This window comes from Lithobates pipiens, unplaced genomic scaffold (genome assembly GCF_037356315.1).
Source record: "Lithobates pipiens isolate NorthernLeopardFrog02 unplaced genomic scaffold, aLitPip1_a1.2 Scaffold_166, whole genome shotgun sequence".
NCBI classification, from domain to species: domain Eukaryota; kingdom Metazoa; phylum Chordata; class Amphibia; order Anura; family Ranidae; genus Lithobates; species Lithobates pipiens.
The window spans coordinates 1,284,151-1,309,773 of NW_027507752.1; the positions used below are offsets into that span (position 1 = coordinate 1,284,151).

Genomic DNA, 25,623 nt, shown 5'->3' on the forward strand with positions numbered 1-25,623 from the left:
TAAAGTCCCCTGATTAAACTAGGCTTACCTCTCCCCCCCAGTTTAACCAGGGGGGGAGAGGGGGACCATTTCCATTTCCCTTCTGGGTGGTATCCTGCCCTGGCGGTATTGGGGGGGGGGGTTCCAGTGCAGCGGAGACCCCTAGGTGCATGCCCTGCTGTGTGTGTAGTGTGAGGTAGTGTGCAGTTTGGGGGTCCCAGTGCAGAGTGCACAGCGGTGTCCCCTTAAATGTTCATTGGATGGGGGTCCCCTTGCAGAGAGTGCAGTAATGTTGAAGTCACAGAGTGGATCCTGGCAGCATGCTTCAGCATGTCAAACCGCCGGCGGACATTTTTGCGTGGTCAGATGACATCACGATTACCATTTTCTCTTGGTCTGGCTGGTCTCCAGCTGATGACCAGGTTTGTGTAGCCGATGAGGTCACAGTGGCCATTTTTCATTAGTCTAGTGAGATGCTAGAGATGGCCAGAACCTCGTGGAGATGCCAGATCTCCTCCTCTTCCTCTCCTATGCTTCTCTTCCTGTCCCGGGATATATTAAATGGATGCCGACATTGGTGTTGATGGGTCCGAATTGTGGCGCTCCTCCATTTGATAGGATGTCTTTGGGGGTCCTTGTGTATCTCCCTCTCTGCTTATAGGTACCCTGGTCATTGGGGTGTCCCTTAGTGGTGCCAAAGTTCCTTTGCACTACAGGGTCTTCTTCCTTATGGAGCTTCAGGGTCACGTCACCCATTGATCCCCTCATGGAGGTGACAGGTCCCTCAGAACCCCAGCTTCCCATGGCTGTGCTGACGATGGTCCTTGAGTCATTAGTATCCTGAGTGGAAGTAGCGCGTGGGCAAAGACCCGGGAGGAAGAATCTCCCGCCTTTCCCTGCTTAGTCTGTCTCATCTGATTCTGAGCCTGATGCTACCAGGGCCCGTACAGGTGGGTTTAATATCTCGCCCTCTGACCCGTCCACTAGTGAAGAGGAGTCCTCTGCAGTCTCAGCAGTGAGTGAAAAAGCACTGGTGGCCACGCTTGTTACTGCGGTGCAGGAGATTCTAAAGATGGGGGATGCGGCTGACAGGACCACAGACGTGGCTGTGTCCTTTGGTACACATAAGTCACCTCGCACACCAAGGGTGTTTCCTTATCTACCTTATTTTAATAGGTTTACTTATAAGGAATGGGAACAACCAAAGTCACCCTTTGTGGTCCTCAAACTTTTCTCAGTATGCTACCCCTTTGAAGAATAATTTTTAAAAACATAGACTACCCCACCAGTGGTGGACCCTCCTGTTTCCAGGTTGAATAAAGCAAACATGATCCCAGTAGAGGAATCCCTGTCCTTTAAGGACCTGGCTGCAGCACGCAGCATGTTTACTATGGCTGGGTCAGCATAGCGTCCAGTCTTGGCCTCGGCCCTGGTGTCACAGACCCTAACTGAATGGGCGAAGCTTTTATGCCAGGGTCTGGGTAGTGAGCAGGTTACACTGCTGTTGATTTAGCAGACCAGTTGATCCCTGGGCTAAAGTATATTTGTGATGCAGCCTTGGATGCAGCTCCGGTGCTGTCCAAGCTTTGTATTTCAGCGGTGGTGATTAGACATGAGCTGTGGCTTAAGAATTGGTCTGCAGACCAAGCCTCTAAGAAAGCTCTCATTGATCTGCCCTTTCAAGGGGATCGCCTGTTTGGGGCTACCCTGGATGACATCATTAAGGGTGTCACAGGGGGAAAGAGTACCTTCCTGCCTCAATCTAGGAAAGGGAAGGAGCCTCGTCAGACAGGAGCCATCCTTCTCAGCCCATAATAAAATCTTCTGGGCTTCCGGGACTGCAGATAAAGGAAACAGATCTCTCAAGTCTTCCATGGAAAGTTCCAAGCAATCTTGGTCTGGTAAGCCTAAAGCAGGGTTCTCCGGATCCACTGACAAGTCTCCTTTAGTATGAAGGTCTGCCCTCACCCATTGCTGGGGTGGGGGAACATCTTCGCTGGTTTCGAGATTTATGGACCTCCTTCATGAGCGTCAAGGGGGTCCACGAATTGAACCTTTTGGGGGTACCAAAGAAGGGGGACAGAATTTGTCCACTTCAGGGGGCCCGGTGTCTCCTTGTGTGGGTATAATTCCTGTGAAGTTTTGGTTGACGTCTGAACTACCCAAGGTCCCCTTTAGCACTGTCCAGGAAATTGGGCTACCCGGGTCTCACTCTGGCGTGAATTCTTACCAGGTTAGTAGTTTTTCTTCTTAAACGTCGGCCCCTTCAGCAGGTTCAGTTCAACGGGAAGTAACTGAGGCTCGTGGCAATCTCGCAAGTTCCTCTGGTAGAGGCCGCAGTCGTCCTAGTGTCACTGGGGGGCCAACGCCTTCCTCTTCTGCGGTGCCTACGAAGGACTGAGGGCGAAAGTCTTTTGGTGCCCGTAAACGTCCCTTGGAAGCTACCTCTCAAAGAGGACCAGTTGTACCGAGGGCAGAGCTTCCATCCTTCTTTACAGTAACTGGTTTTAATAGCATAGCCATTGAAAGCCAGGTACTGAAAGATAGAGGTCTGTCGGGATCAGTGATTACTACTAGGGTGAAGGCAAAAAAGTCGACTTCTAGTAAGATATACCATAGTATGTGGAAAGCGTACATTTCTTGGTGTGAGTCGATTGGCGCTCATCCTCGATCCTTTTCTGTGGCTCAGATATTAGCTTTTCTTCAAAAGGGCGTTGAGCAGAAGTTGGCTTTGAGCACCATCAAGGACCAGGTGTCTGCCTTAGTCTTTCTTCAGCGACCCCTAGCCAATCACTCTTTAATTCGTACCTTCATTCAAGGAGTCCTCTTTTACCGCCATGGGATTTAAACTTGGTGCCATCGGTTCTCCAGAATCCTCCATTTGAGAATATTCGAGAGATTCCCTTACCTACGTTGTCCCAGAAGGTGGCATTCTTGGTGGCTATTACCTCAGCCCACAGGGTTTCGGAGTTGGCGGCATTATCCTGTCGTAGTCCCTATTTAGTACTCCATAGGGATAAAGTGGCGTCCCTGTCTGTCCTTTTTGCCCAAGGTTGTCTCTGACTTCCATTTGAATGAGGACATTGTGTTGCTGTCCTTGTGTCCCAAGCCAGCTCATCCCAAGGAATTTGCTTTGCATACCTTGGATGTGGAATAGAGAAAGAGACAGCGCCCTCTAAGTGCAGCAATAAAGTTGCTAAAATTTATTAAAAATGGTTAAAAAACACTCACATTAAATTAGTGGTGTACAGGCACATCAGGGATGTAATGTTTCATCCGTATGTCCACGGGGGCGACTCGCAGGGCTGTAAGGCAGGGTTTCAGGCATCTGACTTCATGACCGATGGTTGGTGTTCTGGTCTATTCCTTGTATTTCCTCGGAATGGTCAGAGCAGACAGGGTAGTGCTGCGCTTCGGAGCATGCGTGCTCCTTCTTCAGGCTTTAAAGCCTGACCTAAAGCCTGAAGAAGGAGCACGCATGCTCCGAAGCGCCGCTTTGCCCAGCCCGTCTCCTGAGGACACCGACTCCGTGAACATCGGACTAAAGGCACTACAGCTACCAGCACTACCCTGTCTGCTCTGACCATTCCGAGGAAATACAAGGAATAGACCAGAACACCAACCATCGGTCATGAAGTCAGATGCCTGAAACCCTGCCTTACAGCCCTGCGAGTCGCCCCCGTGGACATACGGATGAAACATTACATCCCTGATGTGCCTGTACACCACTAATTTAATGTGAGTGTTTTTTAACCATTTTTAATAAATTTTAGCAACTTTATTGCTGCACTTAGAGGGCGCTGTCTCTTTCTCTATTTCATTGTTTCCTAGAGCTACTTCTTGCTTTAAGACTGGCAGCCCTTTAAGGTACAGCCTGTACTGCTGATCCTCCTTATGGACTACTTTGATGATCTACAAAGACCCTGAACTTCTCTCCGAGGATACTGGTGTGTGGATATACCCAAAACTCACACAAAAACCGATATACTTTGGCTATATAAAGACGACCAATATATATAATCTTTATATCAACAATTTGTGATCATATTACAACGTATATAATTTTGGGATCCCCAGCGAGCGCCATAATCCCCTCCTCTGCTGTGCTACCTTGGATGTGGGTTGTGCGATTCTGTTGTATCTGGAATCCACCTAGTCCTTCTGGAGGTTAGCCTCACTTTTTTTGGTTAAACAAGGACCAAGGAAAGAGCTGGCAGCTTCTTTGGCTACCATCTCCAGATGGATCAGACTGTGACTGAGGCCTATTCTATTAAGGGTCGGGTTCCTCCTTTCACTGTCACGGCGCATTCTACTTGGGCACTTAGTATTTCTTGGGCCTTCCGTCATCAAGCGTCAATATCACAGGGTTGCAAGGGGGTCCTCAGTGCATACCTTCACTAAATTCTACAAGGAAAGAATATTTTCCTTGTAGAATATTTTGGCTGCAAGGTTTTGCAGGTTGCTGTTTAAGAGGGGAGGTTCCCTCATAGGGGGTGTTTTTTATTTCAGATGGGGCTCCTGTGACCCGGTTAAGGCTCCTGTGTCCTGGTTAGGGCTCTTGTGGTTAGCCTTGGGTTATTGTGCACACCCCTCTTATTTCTTTGGCACACTAAGGAGGCGCTCTGTCCGTCGAACGAAAGAGAAGGATTTTTGTACTCACCATAAAATCAATTTTGATGAGTTCATTGACAGACACAGCACCCACCCCTCTATGGAGCTTTGCTTGCTACTAAACTGAATACCTAGAGCAGGGAGGGGGTTATTTACTGACTGAGGACAGCCCATGGGTGTAGCCAGGTGTTTTTTGTTCTGCCTAGTCCTACTCCTGCAGAGGCGATATAACCCATAGTTCAAGATTAAGGAGGCACTGTGTCTGTCGAGGAACTCAGAGAAATAGATTTTACGGTGAGTACTAAAATCCCATTTTTTTAAATAAATTAACAAAATGGAAAGTAAATGAACAGACGAGAAATCCAAATCAAATCAGTATTTGGCGTGACCACCCTTTGTCTTCAAAGCAGCATCAATTCTTCAAGGTACACTTGCACAAAGTTTTTGAAGGAACTCGGCAGGTAGGTTGTTCCAACCATCTTGGAGAACGAACCTCGAATCCTCTGTGGATGTGGGCTGCCTCAAATCCTCCCGTTTCTTCTTTTAATTCCTGTTGTGATCAGGGCTCTGTGGGGCCCAAATCATCACTTCCAGAACTCCTTGTTCTTCTTTACACTGAAGATAGTTTTAAATGACATTGGCTGTAAGTTTGGGGTTGTCCTGCTGCAGAATAAATTTTGGGCCAATCACACGTCTCCGTGATGATATGGCATGATGGATAAGTATCTGTCTGCATTTCTTATCATTGAGGACACCACTGATCGTGGTCAAATCTCCAACTCCATTTGCTGAAATGCAGCCCCAAACTTGCAAGGAACTTCCACCATGTTTTACTGCCTGTAGACACTCACTGTACCAATCTCCAGCCCTTTGGTGAACAAACTGTCTCCTGCTGCAGCCAAATATTTCAAATTTTGACTCATTTGTCCAGAGCACCAGCTACTATTTCTGCACCCCAGTTCTTATGTTTGCGTGTATAGTTGAGTTGCTTTGTATTGTTTCCTTCGGAGGTAAGGATTTTTGGCTTCATTTCTTCCATGGAAACCACTTGCGGCCAGACTTCTCCAAACAGTAGATGGGTGTACCTGGGTCCCATTGGATTCTACCAGTTCTGTGCTGATGGAATTGCTGGACATCTTCCAATGTCGGAGGGATGTAAACATGTTTTTCATCTGCTGCATTATGTTTCCTTGGCCAACCACTGTATCTACGTATGTTTCTCAACATTGCCATTTTCTTTGTGCTTCTTCAAAAGAGCTTGAACAGCAGGTTTTGAAACCCCAGTCTGCTTTGAAATCTTTGCTTGGGAAAGACCTTGGTGTTGCATTATAACTACCTTGTATCTTGTTGCTGAGTGCTTAGTCTTGCAATAGTGTATGACCTGTGATGAAACGGCCTTCCACAACCTGTCTTTTGTAGATGAGTCGAATGTGATTTAAGTTAAATTCACACAGCTAAAATAAAGATACTTAACCTTGTGTAAAAAACTGCGTGCTTCCATTTAATCTATGCTTGTAACCCTTTGCATATTGCCAGCCAGTTCCATAAAGACATGGGTTGACGAGTTTGGTTAGGAGACACTCAAGTGGCCTGCACAGAGCTTTAACCTTTAGCTAATCTGAGTGTCTTCCTGTGGTGGAATATGCATAGTGTACAAGGTCATGTAGGACACCGTGGATACTAATGAGCTTGAGATGCGAGTATACATCTATTTTTAATATTTCAGTAAAAAGGATCAATGCAGGTAAAGCACAAGGCTGATGTGCTCTCTGTCTTTGTTTTTTACAGTGTTAATCTTGGGCTTCCCTGGTCTTCAGGGGGCTGCAAAGTCTTGCCAAAACATGACTGATCCAAGGTCCTGTATTGCTGGAACATTTACCTTGAGCGCAAGAGGTTGTTCTTTGGTTCTCAATTCCACTTAACCTGACGAATGGGCAAAAAATTCCACAGACATGCTAAAATCTTGTGGAAAGCCTTCCTGGAAAAAATGGAGGCTATTATAATGCCCATGGTTATGTAATAAGATGTCCATAAAATTTTTATAAGGTGTGATGGTCAGGTGTCCACAAACTAATGTTGTGGTAGTTTACAAAGAGGTGAACTAGAAAAAAAATAATTTCAACATAGAAAAAGAAGCCATTTTGTAGCCACCCAACTATTTTCTTTCTTTTCAAATATTTTATTGAATATAATGCAATAAAAAGAGTCATACAATAGATTTATAGTTAAGTAGAATGTATAAAAGTGTGAAATGAGGCTTTTCAGTATATTAACAGGAGGTGAATACTATAATAACAGTCATGTAATTTGGGATATATTAGTTTAACACATTTTAGCTAAAGATAAACATGTATAAAGTTTACCACCCAACTATTTTAAAGAATATACCTTATCAATGTTCCTTTCAAATGCTGGGCAAAGAAGTTTAACCCTAAAAGTTGGTCCCTTTTCCTGGAAATGCTTGAATCGAGCGGTAAGAAGGTATCTTTGTGTGACAGCACAGGAGGTGTCGCGTAAAGTATGATCTGTGCAACCAGTGTGTAGGCTTGCCAATCCTCCACCTGTCACAGTATAGTTGATGATAAAGAATGACAGAATTCTATCATAATCCAGGAGGTGGGGTGTGATGACAGCTGAAAACCTCGGTCATTCTTTTTGTCTGTACGCTACAAGATTGTCGTCAGACCGATTGCCTTCAGCTGAAGGCTATTTATATTGCAGTTTTCTTTCACATGTTTGTGAGTAGTTTTTAATTTCCACCTTTAATAAAATATATCTAAGTGTAAGACAAGAATGAATGTGAAAAGGGAGGCCGAGTTGTCCGACTTCCCGGAGGTGCCATTTATAAATGATCTGGGAGGTAAGAGCAACTCCTCACACCCCATTAACTGGCTTGTGGTGGGCCAACAGTTTGTCGTCTAGGCTGTGGTCAGTTGTGTCCTGGCTGTGATGGATTAATGATAGGTTTCCAGCTTTCTCGGTGAATCACATGTATGAAAGCGGTACCATCCACACATCGTTATTTTAAATAAAGACCGGTTACTGTGCACACAATTCTAAGATTTCAGATGTCTCTTAAACGGGCACTAGGATTGAAAAATGTATTTGCTTAGTTACCTTACATATATAGGTTAAATATATATTCTTCACACAGCTTGATATTATTTCTCTGTATGGTTCTTGTTCCTGCCTTTTTGCTCCTTGATCCCTTCCATAATGACTACCCGTTTTCAACATATCCGAGGCCAGTACGTCACTGGGCCCATCTCTAATGATGGCACAGAAAATCTCAGATACTATACCATACTCCCGACCTCAATGTATCAACAGATAATTATCACAACTTCAAATTAGGAGGTAAAAAACATTTCCTAAAGCTGAACTCCAGGAAAACTAAAAGCCCTTCTTTGCAGTGGATCTACGTCTGCACTGTGAGGGTGAACTGCTCATTTATGTCTAGTGGGGCTGGGAACAACAGTTGTACTTACTTGATCCTCCACTCCAATAAGCTCCTCCAAGCTTTTCTGCAGCTTTTCCATTGAACTATATTGAACCAAAAAAAAAAAGTCCCTGGCCCTTTACAAATACGCAGCGGCTGAAAAAAGCATGGATGTGAACGTGTCCCATAGGAAACCATGTATATGAACTGTAGAGGGTTTCTGCAAAAAGCACCAAAAAACACATAGATGTGAACCAGGTCTAAGACGGTTAGTAACATAATGGGGTTAAAAAAAAAAAACTAAAATTAGCCCTTTCATAGTACAAAATAAAACAATGTAAGAATGTCAATGTTAGGATATGGATCCCGAAAGAATAATACACTACTGGGTGTTAAAGTAGAACTGCACTTTAGAAAGTTTTTCCAGCAAAAGACAGGTTGAAGCCAAAGGGCTAGTCATCAATATTGCCCGTGGTCTCCCTTCAGCTGATCTGTTCTCCATTACTGATTTGCCATGCCTCTGTGTAAGCCTCGTCATCTTGGCAGAGGTAGGGCTTTACTTTCTCACATCCGAGCCTCCAGCAAGGAGAGCAGGGACACAGCAGTAACCTCATCAATTCTCACATTGAATCTCTGTAGACTAGCTGTCCAAGGCAGCAGTGGCAAAATGCCTAGGCACCAGGGTAGGACTTGCCATTGGGCTTGACTGGGCTCAAGCCCATGGGCCCCGTCAAGATACATAGCCGAGTGTACTCAGCTCGGCTCACAGTCATGCCCAGTCCCGCCCTATTATGGACATAACACAGGGACTGCGTGTGACTGTGAGCCGAGTACACTCGGCTACTCTCCACTCGGGACTGGGAGAGGACCCGAGAGCCACCAAGAGGACTCTGTGTCTCGGCGGCACCATTTTTTAACTTCAAGACTGCAATGACAAGGCCTAAAATGACACTGGACAAGGCTGCAGATGGACACTGATAAGGCTGCATTGATGGGCGTTTAAATGTTTTTTTTTCTCCTTAAAATTCCCTCCTAAACTTGGGGTGCGTGTTATATGCTGGCGCAAGTTATACGCCGATAAATATGGTAATGTGTAGAAGGTAGGGCCCGAAAGTGACTCAAGCCCCTGGGGCCCCCACCACCCTAAGTCCTGCCTTGCTAGGCACGCTCATATACCAGAAAGTGCACTGCTAATTTTCAGAATTAATTCCCCCTCCAAATTCAATACACACAACTGAATTATCTCTGATATTTTTACGCCAGCATGATTCTGCTGAAAAAAAACTCACATGAGTTGCCGACATTACCTCCACCTCCACAATGTTTGCAACTTGCAGTACAAACAGCTGTGGGTGAGCCCACACTTCCCATACACAGCACCTTTTGGGGTACAGATATGAAAATTCTATAAAATTCGGAGTCACCCTTTAAGCCCTGTATTGTAAGTTTCTGCAGTTTTGTACTTTTGACCCACCAAGAAAATCCTGAACTTGAGGACAGAAAGTGTTGATTTAGTGGAAATAAATCTTAGAAAAAAATTCCAAGCTGATAGAGAACTGTGAGCATTGCTCAACTCACCAGTGACAAAAACATTTTTAATACTTTGCTAGTTGGACAAAAGCCCCCAGTGACCAAGATTTAGGAATGCGGCTTTGCTAAAAGTATCTGCCCTCTGGAATGAAAATATGTGAAAACAGCTATCTATTCCTCATCCAAGGACACGCTCTTCAAGGCCAGGGCTATAAAATAATCACTTCATTCACATTCATTTCCATAATATGCATTATTTAACTCTCTCTCAAATACATATTTTCAAACTATTTTGCAAGGGCTCCATACAGAGGGGATACTCCACACAATTATATTTCAGCTACAGACCGATTGAATCATCTACTGGCTTTATTTTTTTTACTGCTGTAGCCATCTCACCTGAACGTTACCTTCCAACTGTGCATGATATAGTCTACAGAAACTTCAAGAGAGGTGCACAGTGCACACGGGGGAGTCTGGAGATAGCACGCTGTATGATAACATGGAACTTCAATCAACATAGCAGAATTTTCCCTCCTATACGGGTCCTTAGAAGGAAGTGGGAAATGTCCCCAAATGGCATTATAGACTGCAATAATAGCCTGATGGGGTTTTAAGCATTTTTCTGGATTTCCACTTTAATCCATGCTCATTTAACAATACACATAATTCAGGATGTAGGAATGTAAGCAATTAAAACGAGAGCCTTTAAAGATTTGACATTTAGCAGCTCCAATATTCTACGTCAGCCACAAAAAAAAACAAAAAAAAAAAAACATTAAAATCAGAGAGCTGGCACCACTATCATCATCATTACAGAGGATATAAAGTTGGCCGTGTAAGAAGCTTTACATCATGTTATAGAAAGCTTCCAACCAAAGTGAGAGGAAAACAATTTTTTGCTACATATACTGTGAGAAAGAGAAGCAAAGCCTTGATCAGCGTTGGGACTCCAGTGTCTATGACCACATTATGGGTTTCTTAATTCTCTATAATCGTACAATTTCTACCAAAAAGAGAATCAGCAAGGGGAAAGAATAATAGGCAAGGAATAGCATAGATGCAAAGTAAAAAATAAATTAAAAAAAGAACGATGTACTGGCTTATTCCAGGGGTCAAGTCCTGGGGAAAAAAGTGTGGGAACCTCAATAAACATAAAAACGTGAATTCTCGGAATAATCAGTATTCATTCAATTGTGCTTCCATGCAAATGTGATCATGTTCTGATCTTTATTGACGAATTTTATTTTGTAACTGCACATTATCTGGACAGAATGCTTGGGGAGATAGTGATGTGTTCCTGCTTAGGAGATGTATGTTACCTTGGGGGGCTGCAAACTCTGCAGGGGCTCCAACACACACACTCGCTGCTATTCCAACCCTTCACATAAACTTCTCTCCTGGCATTAAACTTTGCCAGGTATTGTGCTCAGCTTAGCACCCCAAACTGATGTTCCTCCCTCAGCTCACCTCTCTCCCTGCATGTCCTGTGAGCAGAATAGCTGTGCTCCTCCTCTGGGTTCTCTCATCATATGACACTGAAGATAGAGGAGGGGGGGATTCAGCGGGGCACACAGAGCAAGTATGTAGGAGACTGGGGGGGGGGGGGGGGGTGGAGGATGAGGAGACAGAAAATCAGGAGGGGCCGGCGGGGAGGAGCGCATCACGAGAGGTCTGACTAAATACAATCTCTTAGCGGCTCAGGCCTGATCTACCTGTGATTGACAGGTAGATCGAAGCGGAAGCTGTCATGGGGTCCCCTACTGGCAATGCCTGAATGGTCAGGTCACTTACTATTGCGAGCTGTGTCAGCAGCTGCTGGTGTAGCACCTGCCACACACCTCGCACACTTCAAAGTCTTGCAGGACACGGAAGCTAACGGGAACTGAGTTCCTGTTGTGGAAAAAGTACAGGAACTCCGTTCCCATGCGTTCCCGCAGGACTTGAGCCCTGGCTAATTGCCCTTGTAACATATCTAGGTCACCCTTTAAACAAATTGATGCCATTTGCTCTGTATAGCTTTGGCAATGGAGGACTCCTAGAATTGCCATGGATGTCCTGAAATAGCCCACTTGCCTAACAGGTTTAGCCTTTCTCAACTTTTAGATCTATTATTTAGCATCTCAGCTTGTTCATATTCATGACTGGCTTCATCCATTCCCAGCTAAAGCATGTACTACTACTGAAGCTGCTATAGTATCTTAGTATCTCTTTCTGTATAGTATCTCTTTTGACTCCTTGCATACTATTATTTATAGACATCAGGTACCCCCTTTCAAAGGCACTATTGTACTAAAAACCTCGCTTTCCACATTGCTTAGAATACTAGCACGTATCTACACAGCTCCACGGTCAACCAAATACCCCACAAGGTCTAACCCTTCCCTTCCTGAATTGCTTTCTATTCCTGATCCACAGAGATGGTCATCCAAGGTGGTTAAGTTCCTAGGTCAGGGATATGCAATTAGCGGACCTCCAGCTGTTGCAGAACTACAAGTCCCATGAGGCATAGCAAGACTCTGACAGCCCCAAGCATGACACCCAGAGGCAGAGGCATGATGGGACTTTTAGTTTTGCAACAGCTGGAGGTCCGCTAATTGCATATCCCTGTCCTAGGTCATCTCTACACATCACAGGAATGTCAGTCATTTAGAGAAGCAGTGGAATAGAAAATGAAAAACAATAAAAAGCAAAATACAATACTAAGTTAACAAAGATGAAAAAAAGGGGGGTGGGAGAAAGGTAAAGCAAAAATGATGGAAAGTAAGGTAATAAAAGAGGAAAAGAAAGAAAGATATAGTAGTTAGAAAGTGGAGGAAAGAAAATAAACAGAAAAACAGAAGTGAAGGAATTAAAAAACTAGTCAGAGAAGAAATGAATTGAATGAAATAGTAGGGACAGGGAAGAGAGAAAAAGTAGTAAAAGAAGTAAATGAAAAGGATATAAGATGTAAGAATAAGAAAGGGAAAGCATAGAGTACAAAGGTTAATAGGAGAAATGAAATGAACATAAGGAAAAAAAAGAAAATAGAGAAAAGGCAGAAACAGAAAAATGTATAAAGAAAAATGAAACATTAAACAATTGTAATGTTTACCGTCAATGAGTTAATTCTGAGGCTTGCTTTCACTGTAAAAAGTGATAGTTCACCTTTTTAGAAAAAAATGATAAGGTGAATGCATACTGTACACCCTTCCCCACCCCCCCCCCAGTCTCCGCTGCACTTACACGTGGTACCTCTGGGAATGCTGAGCTGTCTTACACGTGGTACCTCTGGGGATGCTGAGCTGTCTTACACGTGGTACCTCTGGGGATGCTGAGCTGTCTTACACGTGGTACCTCTGGGAATGCTGAGCTGTCTTACACGTGGTACCTCTGGGAATGCTGAGCTGTCTTACACGTGGTACCTCTGGGGATGCTGAGCTGTCTTACACGTGGTACCTCTGGGGATGCTGAGCTGTCTTACACGTGGTACCTCTGGGGATGCTGAGCTGTCTTACACGTGGTACCTCTGGGAATGCTGAGCTGTCTTACACGTGGTACCTCTGGGGATGCTGAGCTGTCTTACACGTACCTCTGGGGATGCTGAGCTGTCTTACACGTGGTACCTCTGGGGATGCTGAGCTGTCTTACACGTGGTACCTCTGGGAATGCTGAGCTGTCTTACACGTGGTACCTCTGGGAATGCTGAGCTGTCTTACACGTGGTACCTCTGGGGATGCTGAGCTGTCTTACACGTGGTACCTCTGGGGATGCTGAGCTGTCTTACATGTGGTACCTCTGGGGATGCTGAGCTGTCTTACACGTGGTACCTCTGGGAATGCTGAGCTGTCTTACACGTGGTACCTCTGGGGATGCTGAGCTGTCTTACACGTGGTACCTCTGGGGATGCTGAGCTGTCTTACACGTGGTACCTCTGGGGATGCTGAACTGTCTTACACGTGGTACCTCTGGGGATGCTGAGCTGTCTTACACGTGGTACCTCTGGGGATGCTGAACTGTCAGTGCCCACACAGCCGGTCCATCAACCTGGGGAGTGCCGCACTGCCAGGATGGATCAGAGCAGTAGATCTGTGGCAATGCTGACCTGTCAGAATCGCTCTGATTGATCCTGGAAGAGCTGCACAGATAAGAGGGAGAAGAGTAGGGATTTTCAAGTCCCTGGACCACTGAACTGGCTACTGACAGCTCAACATCCCCGTAGGTGTGTACAGCAAGGACCAGGGGGGGTAGGGAGAATATATAGCGTTAGTTCTCCTTATCATTTTTTCTGAAAGGTGAATAAACACTTTAATTTTTTTTTTTTTCTTCTCACAAAACAAAACAATGCCAGTGTGACACCCCTCCATGTATTTCCACCCATGTCACGCTCACAGTAAACGAGCTCCTCACACCCCCACCTCGGGAAGGCTTTATTCGGGATACACGCAGCACACAAAGTTTCCACCAAACACCAACTCTATTTTCCAAAACCATCTAAAGCTCCTTTGTTTTGCCGGAAAAAAAAAAAAGTGACTACACATGTGCAGTAAATCTGTTAAAAAGATCGTCTTCTCTTTGCCCGTACCATAAAAATGCTTTTATTTGGTTTCAAAAGGCTGGAACACAAAAAACAACCCGTACATATGGAAAGTTTAATATTTGTGAACAAAGTCTGCATTCTTCTGTTATGTCATTCACGTCAAGCCAGCAGAATATGTACATATGTCGGATTCTATAACATGACGGCCCCGGGCTGCTAATTCATTTAGAATGATTTGTTTCAGAACTATACATTGCCTTTGTTGTCCGAGTTGTTGATTTTTGTTTCAAATACAATTTTTATTTCCCCAATCCAGATGGTTATCCGTCACAAACCCTCTAAGGGGTTACATTTTATATTTTGTTCACATAACATTCACACAACTTTCACTCAAGATTCATACATTTTTCTAACTGGATTTAACTGGAATTATGTGTGAATCCTCAGTCACAGTTGTGTGAATCTTGCCGGAAAACAATTATAAATAGACCCCAAAATGTTGTATATGCAAAAATTTACCAGTTACTTAAAAAAAGAAAGATTGTTAATTCACTGCATACCTGCAATATCTTCCTTTGAGGAGACGAGACGAGGGGAACTGTTTCCTGGCTCAATTCTTAAAGATAATCTGAAAGAAAAAGAAAAGATTTGAAATGCAGTGAATAATTACTGTGTCAATAAACAAGTCATTGAATATTTCAGTGAGTATTGAAATGCAATTCAAACCAAACAGTGAAAACCAATCAGTGAGACACTATTGCTATCCAGCGCTTAAACAAAAAAAGAAAACAAAAAAATACTCAAGCCACCTTGATCTGAGTTCTCTGTAGTCCACTCTCAGTGGCGGAATTATCAGGGTCGCAACAGTCGCAAGTGCGACTGGGTCCTGTAGCTCTCCGCCACTTCGGGGGGGCCCACCGGCAGCCCGCCCGCCGTGTGAGGGGCCCACCTGACTGTCCGGGGGTGTGTGGCGTGATTCACTGTCGCCGCGGGTTCATGCCATGGGGAAGGGGCCTTTCACCCGCTACGAGGGGAGAGACCCGCGTGAGAGAGAATCGCTTTGGGTCTGTTTGTGGGCTCCGTCCCGCCGATTCAGAACCAGAGAGACTGTAAGGGAGGCGGGGCGGACACAGAAAAAAAACTCAGGCCAATTTAGTGAAGGCGGGGGAGGAGCTCTCTGAGGCAAGGCACTCCTGGAGGCCCGCTTCGTTAGGAACTTTGCGTTCTGCAGGATTCTGAGGAGGGGGAAATTGACTGATTGATTGGCGGTAAGTCACCACCCCCCCTCCAGACTGTGCCACCACCCCACCTCCAGTGCCACCACCCTTCCTCCAGTGCCACCGCCACCCCTCCAGTCCAGACTGTACCACCACCCCCCCTCCAGTACCACCACCCCCCTCCAGACTGCCACCACCCCCCCTCCAGTACCGCCACCCCCTCCAATGCTGCCACCCCCCCTCCAGTGCCACCACCCTCCCTCTAGTGACACCACCACCCCCCTCCAGTGACACCGCCCTCCAGTACCACCACTGCATTGGTGACACAGGCTGCACTGGGGACTCCGGCTGCACTGGAGACACAGCTTGAATTGGTGAAACAGGCTGCACTGGGGACACAGCTTGCACTGGGGACACCGGCTGCACTGGGGACACCGGCTGCACTGGGGACAAAGCTTGAATTGGTGACACCGGCTGCACTGGGGACACAGGGTGCATTGGTGAAGCAGGCTGCACTGGGGACACAGGCTGCACTGAGGACACAGCATGCACTGGGGACACCGGCTGCACTGAGGACACAGCATGCACTGGGGACACCGGCTGCACTGGGGACACCGGCTGCACTGGGGACACAGGCTGCACTGGGGACACAGGTTGCAAGAAAATTCCATGTGTTATAAAGACGTCCCTAAAAGTGCAGGAGGATAGAAGACAAAATCTACAACACGGGCACGTTCTCTTGCACAGAAAGGAGTAATCAGATTGTACACGACAGATTTTCTATAAGATTTCCTTCACTGCTCTAGCGTCCTGGCAGTATAAAACTGGACCGGAAAGCATAACTTGTAACAGGTGCTTCTGTTTTACTCAAAATAACTGTTGCATAAATGTCAAACCATTGGAATTTTTGTTAACCAACAAGAGACAACAAAAATTGGGCTAGATATGTTAGGGCCTTGCTTGATAAATTCCCCCAGAATGTCTTCTGCAACTTGCCTAACATTTCAATAACGTTTTTTAAAAATCTGGATGGTAATAAAACATAAAACAGTAGCTGATGCAATTGTATCCCGTGGGGCTGGGAACTCTAGCTCAACGTCACTTATTCTCAGCAACGTGGCCTTGTAACGGATAACGCTGGGTTAACGAAGGACAACTAATAAATTCCTATTATTTTATAGAATATGAGTACAATCAGTAAAATGGCCATCGTTTGCTGGATTGAATGACCTCCACACATTCATGAAGTCCAAGAACAGAAGAGTTTCAACATAGTATAGAAGCAAAGGATTTTTGTCTACACAGGCGAAGGTGCATTTTGCGACAACCCCCACCCGCATGCCGCCTGCCTGTGATGTCACGCGGTGTAGCGTGAAGAATGTCACACAGCACTGAAATTTTGAGCTGTGTTGATCTGCCACTAAACGCCAGTGTGCAATGAGGTGGTAGGGTTATACATTCACCAGAGAACCCATGTAAACGATCTCCTCATTTTAATTTATTTTTTACAAGGTCTAATTTTTTTGTTTTCTCAGGGAATTAGGACAGATTCCTCCATCCCCTTCTTTGCAGCCACAGCTGCACTGGACAGTGAATAAACAGAAAGCTCTGTATAGCGGCTCCTGTTCATTCACAAAACAGAAGCATAGCAAACACAATTTACTACTACTTTAGTTATGAATGAATACAGTGATTGGTACTGATTACTCACTCTGTTCAGAAAAGGAAGGGGCTGGTAAATTACACGTTTACTGGCCCCTTCAATGTTTTTCATCCTGAAAGCTCCAGCAGCTGTCCGGAGAGGAGACGAGGGAAGCCAACAGCACTGTGGGGCAGGGGCCATACAAGGAGGCCTGGGCAGCTGGGGGTTAGAGGATGATGCACAGAGGGTGATCGGTGTGGCGGAGGTGAATTACAGGAGTGTGTCTCTCCATGCAGCAGCTGAAAGCTGCAGGGAGGGAGAGGAGGAGAAACTAGTTTTTAGCTGTTGCAGAGAGAGACACACAGTGGATCGGTTCTCCTGTATTTGGCCTTCCACTGCCACAGATCACTCTGTGCACCATCCTTTAACCCCCAGTAAATCTTGTACCTAGATGTTATTCAAAACCTTCCAATTCCAAGTAATACAGCTCCCATTGATGAATTTAATGGTGCTTTCATTTTTTGCAAACATTTTAAGCTTTAAAACAATCCACAAAACAATCCACGTACATAGTTTAGCAGAGGTATCCAAGCTGTTGAACCACGAATGAAACATTCCCAAGCATCTGTTTAATGCTTTTGCCAACGCAAATTCAATCAGGAGGCATAAAGTGCAATTTGTCCTTTCTGACGTTTTTCCCACATCCTTCCTAAATTGCAGACCAATCTTGCTGAATGACGAAATTGGATTTTCCATTGATGTCAAATGAAATATAGGTTGCCAGTTTTTAATTTTCCAGGGGCATGGAACAAGAGCAAGCGATGCTGCTGCACAAGACATCTCGTAATTTGTGGGGATTAAGTACGTTTAGACATAACATACATAGCTTACATTCGAGAAGGGATACTCGACTGAAGCATGGCCTTTTGGCTGCACAGTTTAAGACCGTTTAACCCAAAACACATGTGTCTCTGATACTGTCATTAACATGCTAGCTGAATTACGCGGAGCATGTGCAAAGTCAGTTGGAATTAGAATTGTGGGAGATATAGAAAGACTTGTAATTACATGAACAGGTCTTGCTTAATACTCCGTCAAACAAAACCAGTAATTAATCGGTTACTAGGAGTGCAGTATACAAACAGAGAGCCTGTTTTTACGGCAGATAATTTAGAAAGCTTGTTTGGAGGATTTAATAAGTTAATAAAGGAATATTGTCTCCAAGGAGAAACTGGAGCACTGGCATGATGACCTTTCCTTAAAAAAAACATGAAGGCTGCCACTTTATAATGATTATACTATTAGCCCTTGTACACACGGTCGGAGATTCCGACGGAATGTGTCCGATCGGACAGTTTTGTCGGATATTCCGACTGTGTGTGGTCTGCATCGGACTGTTTCCGACGGACCAAGTTTTCCAACTTGTTGGTAAAATTTTCCGACAAAATGCTCTGTAGAGAATTCCGATCGGACAAAGTGCCACGCATGCTCAGATCAAATTCCTACACCAAAGCTATTGGCTACTAGCCTGTACGTAGTCCCGCCGTAACAAAATAACGTCATCACGTTCTGAACGATCGGATCTTCCGACAACTTTGTCCGACCGTGTGTATGCAACAGTTTTGGACAAAATCCGACGGATTTGGTTGTCGGAATGTCCGACCGTGTGTACAAGGGCTTAGACTAGTTGCTATGCTGAACCTGAATCAATCAATGAACTATATAGTGGCTGCATTTGTTTTTAGTGTTTTTTCCTTTATTTTCACCTGCCAGTAAGTTTGTTATTCTCCAACTTATTTTAACAGACCAAGCTGTCAAGCGAAAGTGGTAGTTAGATGGTTGAGACAAACCATTAACACACAGGGGTGCTTTCTGTTTCAGTGTGTTTATTTATTTAAGAATACAGAAATTCGTACAGGCTTACCAGCTTTTAAAACTTCCGTACAAAGAACAAAACATAAAATGCACTGAGAAAACATAGTAGCAAGATGACATTGCCTTAGTACATTAAACCCAAAAGGAGACCCACTATTATTAGTTCTGGGAGTTACAATAGATCTTAACTTACATAGGCTTACATTCTCCTATGTGATTTACTGATGGTAAGGCCCAAATAAAAAACAAAAACAGAAAAAAAAACACAACTTCACCCTAATCAGCGGCTCTTCCTGTTTACATCGTGATCAGCCGTGATTCGACATGGCTGATCATGTGGTAAAGAGCCTCAGTCTGAGTCTCTTTATTGAGATCGGTGTATCAGAGTGATATGGGCGCGTGCCGGCTGTTGTCCTGCACGACGTCATATGACGCCCAGTCAGGATAACTGAACCACCGGGAAGTGGTTAAAGAAGGACTGGAGGAGTGGCAAGGAATTCTGGGAAATGGAGTTCCAAGCTCAGGTTGTTTGACTGAATTCAACACTCAGGGAACTATATATCCCAAGAAGCACTGCTGCACAGGGAGAAAGCTAGCTAGAGGCTTTCTGGGAGAGGAGAGAGCTACCACGAGACAGAGCAGAATCTGGACATGGGGACAGAGTGCTGAGGCCTTAGATCTGGGGAATCGCACTGGCTACAGCCAGAAAGTCACGCATCCCGAGCTAAAGGAGGATCTCAAAGGCATCCCAATCATCATGCGATGTTCCCATGAGGAGGTGTCAATCGGGCACTCGTAAGGACCAGTACTAAAGCATCTTCCCCTGCAGGCTTTGGACACAGGAGTTGGTAAAAGGGTTTTTGCCCAATACTCCCTAAGCCAGAACTCTGTATCATCTTGCTCTGCCTTTCTTAGTTACACAGGGCTGTGTTGCTGTTGCACTGTGCCTGGCAGTGAAGATCCTTTGCACTACCCTAAAGTCACCCGAAGTCTTAAGGGCCCCATGTGTGTTCGGGACACTAGTCACTTACAAGTGGATCCACACTGGGGATTGATTCAGTGCACTGGGTCAGGTATTTTAGTTAAGCAGGCCTGCTGGGTCTGTGATGCTGGGGTGAAGAAGGGAGAGGACTGACAGACAAAATAGGGTCATTCCTCTACCCTCCTCCTGCCTGGACTCATATAACCCAATTTAATTGAGGTTGTCAGATGCCCTCTTAAAGTTAAAGTGGAGGGCCATCTTGAAAAAAAAAAATACATAAAAAATTAGAAAAAAATCAGAAAAAAAAATGAATTTTTTTTTTTAACTTACCAGAAATGCCTGTTGCTAGGTATATCATCCTAATCTGCCTCTTCCTCCTCCGCGGAGATCTTCTGGTCTTCTCTCCTCCCGTGCGGCGTCTTCTGGGTAATGGGTCGCGCTGTGTTCTGGGAACTGTGTGTCCCAGAACACAGCGCGCCCCATTCACAAAGCGCTGCGTGACTCGCGCATGCGCAGTAGGAAATGGGCAGTGAAGCCGCAAGGCTCCACTGCCTGTTTCCCTTAGCCATGGACAGGTAAGTGTGCTTATTAAAAGTCAGCAGCTACAGTGTTTGCAGCTACTGACGTTTACATTTTTTTTTTTTTTAAACCGGCCCTCCTCTTTAACATTGCATTTTTTTGACTTGTTTACATCTGCTCTTGGGACCATTTCACCTAAAGGAGTCCCCTAAAAGCACACAGATCTGATCGTGTTGACTTTTCCTGTGACTTTTGTCCTTTATCATAATTACGGTGACTGTTTGTCGTATTCTCTTAAGCAATCTCACAGAAAAAGTTGCTTTCTGAGTTCACCATAACCTGTGTCTTTCATTGTGGTATTTACACTACACTACTGTTGGGTGTGCCAGTGGGGTTGAGTCTGTCTTTGGGGTTGAAGAAGCAGAGTAGGGAACCCACAATATTCAAGTGGTTTCTGCGGGGATATCGCTACATATTTATCATTGGTAATCATTGGCCACTTGGGAGCAAGGGGTGAAGAGGCGCTCTGGAGTTGTCTTGTTACAGTCCATGGTGAGGCTAGAAAGCGGGTTTTGACCCTCCTTGGCTGTAGTGGTCACACTGGTCCAGAGCTGTGAATTCATTTTTAGCACTTTTATGAAGCTTTATGGACTAATTTCTACTATATGTTTTTTAATACTACATTTTTACATGTTATTACATGTTCATATTAATCCTGTTTTTTTTTATTGTTTTACAAAATGTAAGTGTTTATGCATTGCATGATCAGTATTGGTTTCACATATGAAGTGATATTTGTGGTATCATCAGAATACTTCTATATTTTCACTATATATGCACTTTAGTGTTTAGTTTTAAGCGCTACACAGGTTTAATTATTTTGAAACTGTTTGACAATTTTTAAACCCAGCTTTTCACAGAATGATGAACCTTTTCCCATCTTTAATTCTGAGATACACTGACTCTATAAGATGCTCTTTTTATACCCAATTATGTGATGGACCTATTGCCAATTAACCTAATTACTTGCAAAATGTTCCACCATGTTAGTACCACATTTTTACCAGCTTTTTGTTGCCCTGTCCCAACTCTTGAGAATCGTTGCTGCCATCAATTTCAAAATTACCCTTTTTTTTCTTAAAATTATCAAACAGCTTGGGAAGCGGACTTGGGGGAGACGATTGACGGGGATGTTTGGTCCAAGTGGTCAGCCGGGGTGCACAGGGGAATTTTGAACACCTCAATTGTGGAGGCCGGTTACAAAGTACTGTCGCGTTGGTATCTGGTTCCAGCGCGGATAGCCAAAATACACCCAGAGGCTTCGCCCCTCTGCTTCAGAGGGTGCGGTCAAGAGGGAACAATGTTCCACATATGGTGGTCCTGTCCAAAAGTCAATAGATTCTGGATAAGAATTTTTAATTTGGTGTATTCGGTGACCGGAGTGAATATACCTAAAAATGTTAAAACAGCGCTATTTTCTGACCTCTCAAGTAACCTGTCTAAACATCTCAGATCCCTCATTTCTTACATTTTTTTGGCAGCTAGGATTGCCATAGCGCGTGCATGGAAAACCCCTCAAATAAACCTGGCGCTTGTCAAAAATAAAATTTCCTGGATCATGATTAATGAAAAATTGACTAGTATTCTCCGAGACCAACAAAACCGATTTGAAAAGACATGGAATCCCTGGGTTAGATATCTTCAGTCACCGTGAGGGGGGGGGGGTTAGTGGGCTGGAGCGTGGGGATCGTCTATACACTCTCTCTTTTTCCCCCTTTTACTCCTTTTTATTTTCCCTTCTTCTTCCGCTCTACTTTTTTTCTTTTCTTTTCTCCTTTGTTTTTTTTCTTCTTTTACTCTATCTTTTACGAAAAGGGCCACTTTGCTCCCATAGTTTGGATCTCAAATGTGTGAAAGTGGACTTTATGGAGCGTCTAAAACAGCAAGCGCTCACTATTACATGACTACTACAACTCAGATCTGGCTTACAGATCTCCAACTCACGACAATTTTCTATGGTAAACCACAAAGGCTTTTGTTAATATTGTCTGATATTCATTGAATAGTCCTGGCAGGTGAAGGTTGGTTGTTCTATAATTTACCAGTTTGTTGATATGTGTTTTAATATGAATACTTATGGCTTCTCTCGTACGGATCTGAGACTCACAACTGTACTATGAAAGTGAACTAAATATGTATAGAAGTGAACCCTTGTTATTGATGGAAAAAATATAACTTCAATAAAAATTATTGGAAAGAAAATGATACAGTTTCTTATTTTAAACATTTGATCTGTTTTCTATTGTGAATAAAATACGGGTTTATGAAATTTGCAAATCATCGCATTCTGTTTTTATGTCGATTTTACACAGCGCCCCAACTTTTTTTGAAATTGGGGTTTTATATTTCTGGTTAAATATTTTTAAATCCAACTATCGCTTTTAACCAGACTATGACCTTATATTAACTTCCTGCCCTTGAGCATTCAAATGGAAGGGTCAGCACCAGTCAAGCCAATTTGAAGATGCTTGCAGGAAGGGAGAGCAAAAGAATGACTTCCACAGCGTGCTGCTGCTCTTTCATTATCCAATCAGTCGCAAGCAATCCAGAACCAGGCTTCTTTGCATAGCTAAGTCGTCAAAGCCCTAGTTACATAAAATAGCAAACATTTTTGGCATGTAAATTTATTTTAACTGCGTATTCTGGTGGTTTGCCTGGAGTTAAGCTTTAAATGTTTCCTGCATGTTGGCAAGAGGGTAACTCATTTAGTATGCGTACCCTCTTCACTAATTACTGTGGTTTTAGCAGAAGTAGCAAACACCGATCATATTACCCGTCACATACAAACACAAAATTAGAACGGTAGTTGAATGACTTCACTTTATAACACCAAATGCTGCAGAGGAGGGTGGATTTGAAGCTGCAGTTAACAATACAAATATTTGATTGGCATGTAATTCATCTTCTGTCACCTTAGAAATGTATTGTATTTGCTTAGTTTGTTTACATAGTTACATAGTTAGTCAGGTTGAAAAAAGACACAAGTCCATCCAGTTCAACCAAAAAAACAAAAACAAAAAAAAAAAATAATATCATACAATCCCATATACCCAATTCTATACCCACAGTTGATCCAGAGGAAGGCAAAAAACCCCAGCAGAGCCATGATCCAATTTGCTAAAGCAGGGGAAAAAATTCCTTCCTGATCCCCTGAGAGGCAATCGGATTTTCCCCGGATCAACTTTACCTATAAATGTCAGTGCAAGTTATATTATGTACACGTAGGAAATAATCCAGGCCTTACTTAACCACATCCCACCCGGCCAATGCACATATACAGCCGGGTGGGAGCCATCTACTTCTAAGGAGCGGGATCGCGCGTGCGTGCGTGCCCACGCAGCGGCGCGATCCCGATGTGCTCGTGTCACCCGGACACGGCGCATCTCAGATCGGCAGGAGGGCTCTGTGATTGGCCCTCCTGATCACATGACGGCAGTGTCCAATCACGGCCATCATGTGATGTAAACAAACAGCCGGTTGCTAGGCAATCGGCTCCTCCTCTCCTCACACAGAAGTCATCGCTGAGGAGAGGAGAGCAGATCGCTGAAGCGGCTGATGAGCAGTGAGTATGAGCTGTTTTTTACAGCTTTTTACTCACTGATCACCAGTCTAGTGTAAACACACAACACACCACACAGTATAAACACAATGTCCCCACATATGTCCCCAAAACACACATGTCCCCAAATAATAAAAACACATGTCCCTAATAATAAAAACACATGTCCCCCACATATGTCCCACTAAAATCACATGTCCCAATGATTATCTGCACACATATGTACATGATCATTTGCGTACATATGTCCCTGATCACACAAACCAATTATTATACACTTAACGGAATTTTTTTTACCAAAAACATGTAGCAGAATACATTTTGGCTTAAATTTATGACAAAATTTGATTTTATTGGATTTCTTTTAAAATAGAAAAAAGAAAATATAGTTTTTTTTCCAAATTTCCACTTTTTTTGCGCTTATATCGCAAAAAATAAAAAACGGAGTCGTGAATACCACCAAAATAAAGCTCTATTTGTGCGAACAAAATGATAAAAATTTCATTTGGGTACAGTGTAGCACGACCGCGCAATTGTCACTGAAAGCGCTAGAGCGATGAAAGCTGAAAATTGGGCTGGGAAGGAAGAGGGCGAAAGTGCCCCCCCGGTATTGTAGTGGTTAAAGCAATCCACTGAGCCGGCCAGATCCACCTCTGCAGGGAGTCTATTCCACATTTTCACAGCTCTTAGGCTCCTTTCACACGGGACGGATCAGTAATGATCCGCGCCGTGATGATCCGCTCGCTTAGCGGGGATCGCCCCGTTGCCCTGCTGAGCCGGCGGTGGACAGGGCGGTCTCCGCACACTGTGCAGGGACCACCCTGTCAGCTCTCCGCTCTCCTCTATGGGGGACCGTCTGTCCGTGTTCATCCGATCCGCTCTGCAGACGGATAGAAAAATAGGATTTTCCTCCGTCTGCAGAATGGGACAATAGCGGAGGCGGACAATAGTGGGTGTCTGTGGATGTTCATCCGCAGACACCCGCTATCCCATAGGGATGCATGTATGTCCGTATTTCATCCACAAACGGATGGATGAAATATGGACATAATGTCTGCATGTGTGAAAGGGGCCTAACTGTGAAGAAACCTTTCCGTATTTGGAGATGAAATCTCTTTTTCCTCTAGACGTAAAGCGTGGCCCCTTGTTTAATTTTGACAGTTTCTTAAAAAATGGCCCTACCTACAGTAATTGTTTGATACCGAAATGATATGAGCTGGATTCTATATGTAATATAATAAAATGCACAAACTAACTTTGATTGTCCAAGAATGAAAGATTTTGCAGGAAAAAAAAATGATATTTGGTACAAACCATGTTGATCAGGGTAACAAAACCAGACTTGTTTTATTTTCTCTCACTGAAGAGAATACCGGCATCTCTCATGCGGCTCCAGGGTATTTAGATAGCAGACAGATCCCAGCAAAGTAAGCAGAATTATTTACACCATCCTCCAGACAGCAAATGTTTGCTACAGAAGCACAAAAATACTTGTGGAAGGGTAAACATGTAAATATGGTTATTTACTTGTTGCATGTTTTTAGCCCAAGAGGTGGCGCCACACATTCTAATGAGTTCAGCAGCCCTACTTGTTGGTAAGTTTTCGACACTACAGTGTGGAAACTGGATCATCTGCTAAATTAATATTACACCTCGTCTTTTTTTTTCTCTGCCATCTGGGAACAACTGTA

The 25,623-nt window shown here is 44.2% G+C and overlaps 1 protein-coding gene across 5 annotated transcripts in view; it reads right to left on the bottom strand.

Annotated features, from left to right (window-relative positions):
* The window catches only part of RALGPS1 (Ral GEF with PH domain and SH3 binding motif 1), a 659,487-nt gene that overhangs the window by 117,232 nt on the left and 516,632 nt on the right, over positions 1-25,623 (bottom strand). For all 5 annotated transcript variants that reach the window (XM_077484871.1, XM_077484870.1, XM_077484869.1 and 2 more), the window contains exon 12: positions 14,639-14,706. In XM_077484871.1, the coding sequence (XP_077340997.1) occupies positions 14,639-14,706 (68 nt within the window). The remainder of the gene's footprint in view (positions 1-14,638; positions 14,707-25,623) is intronic.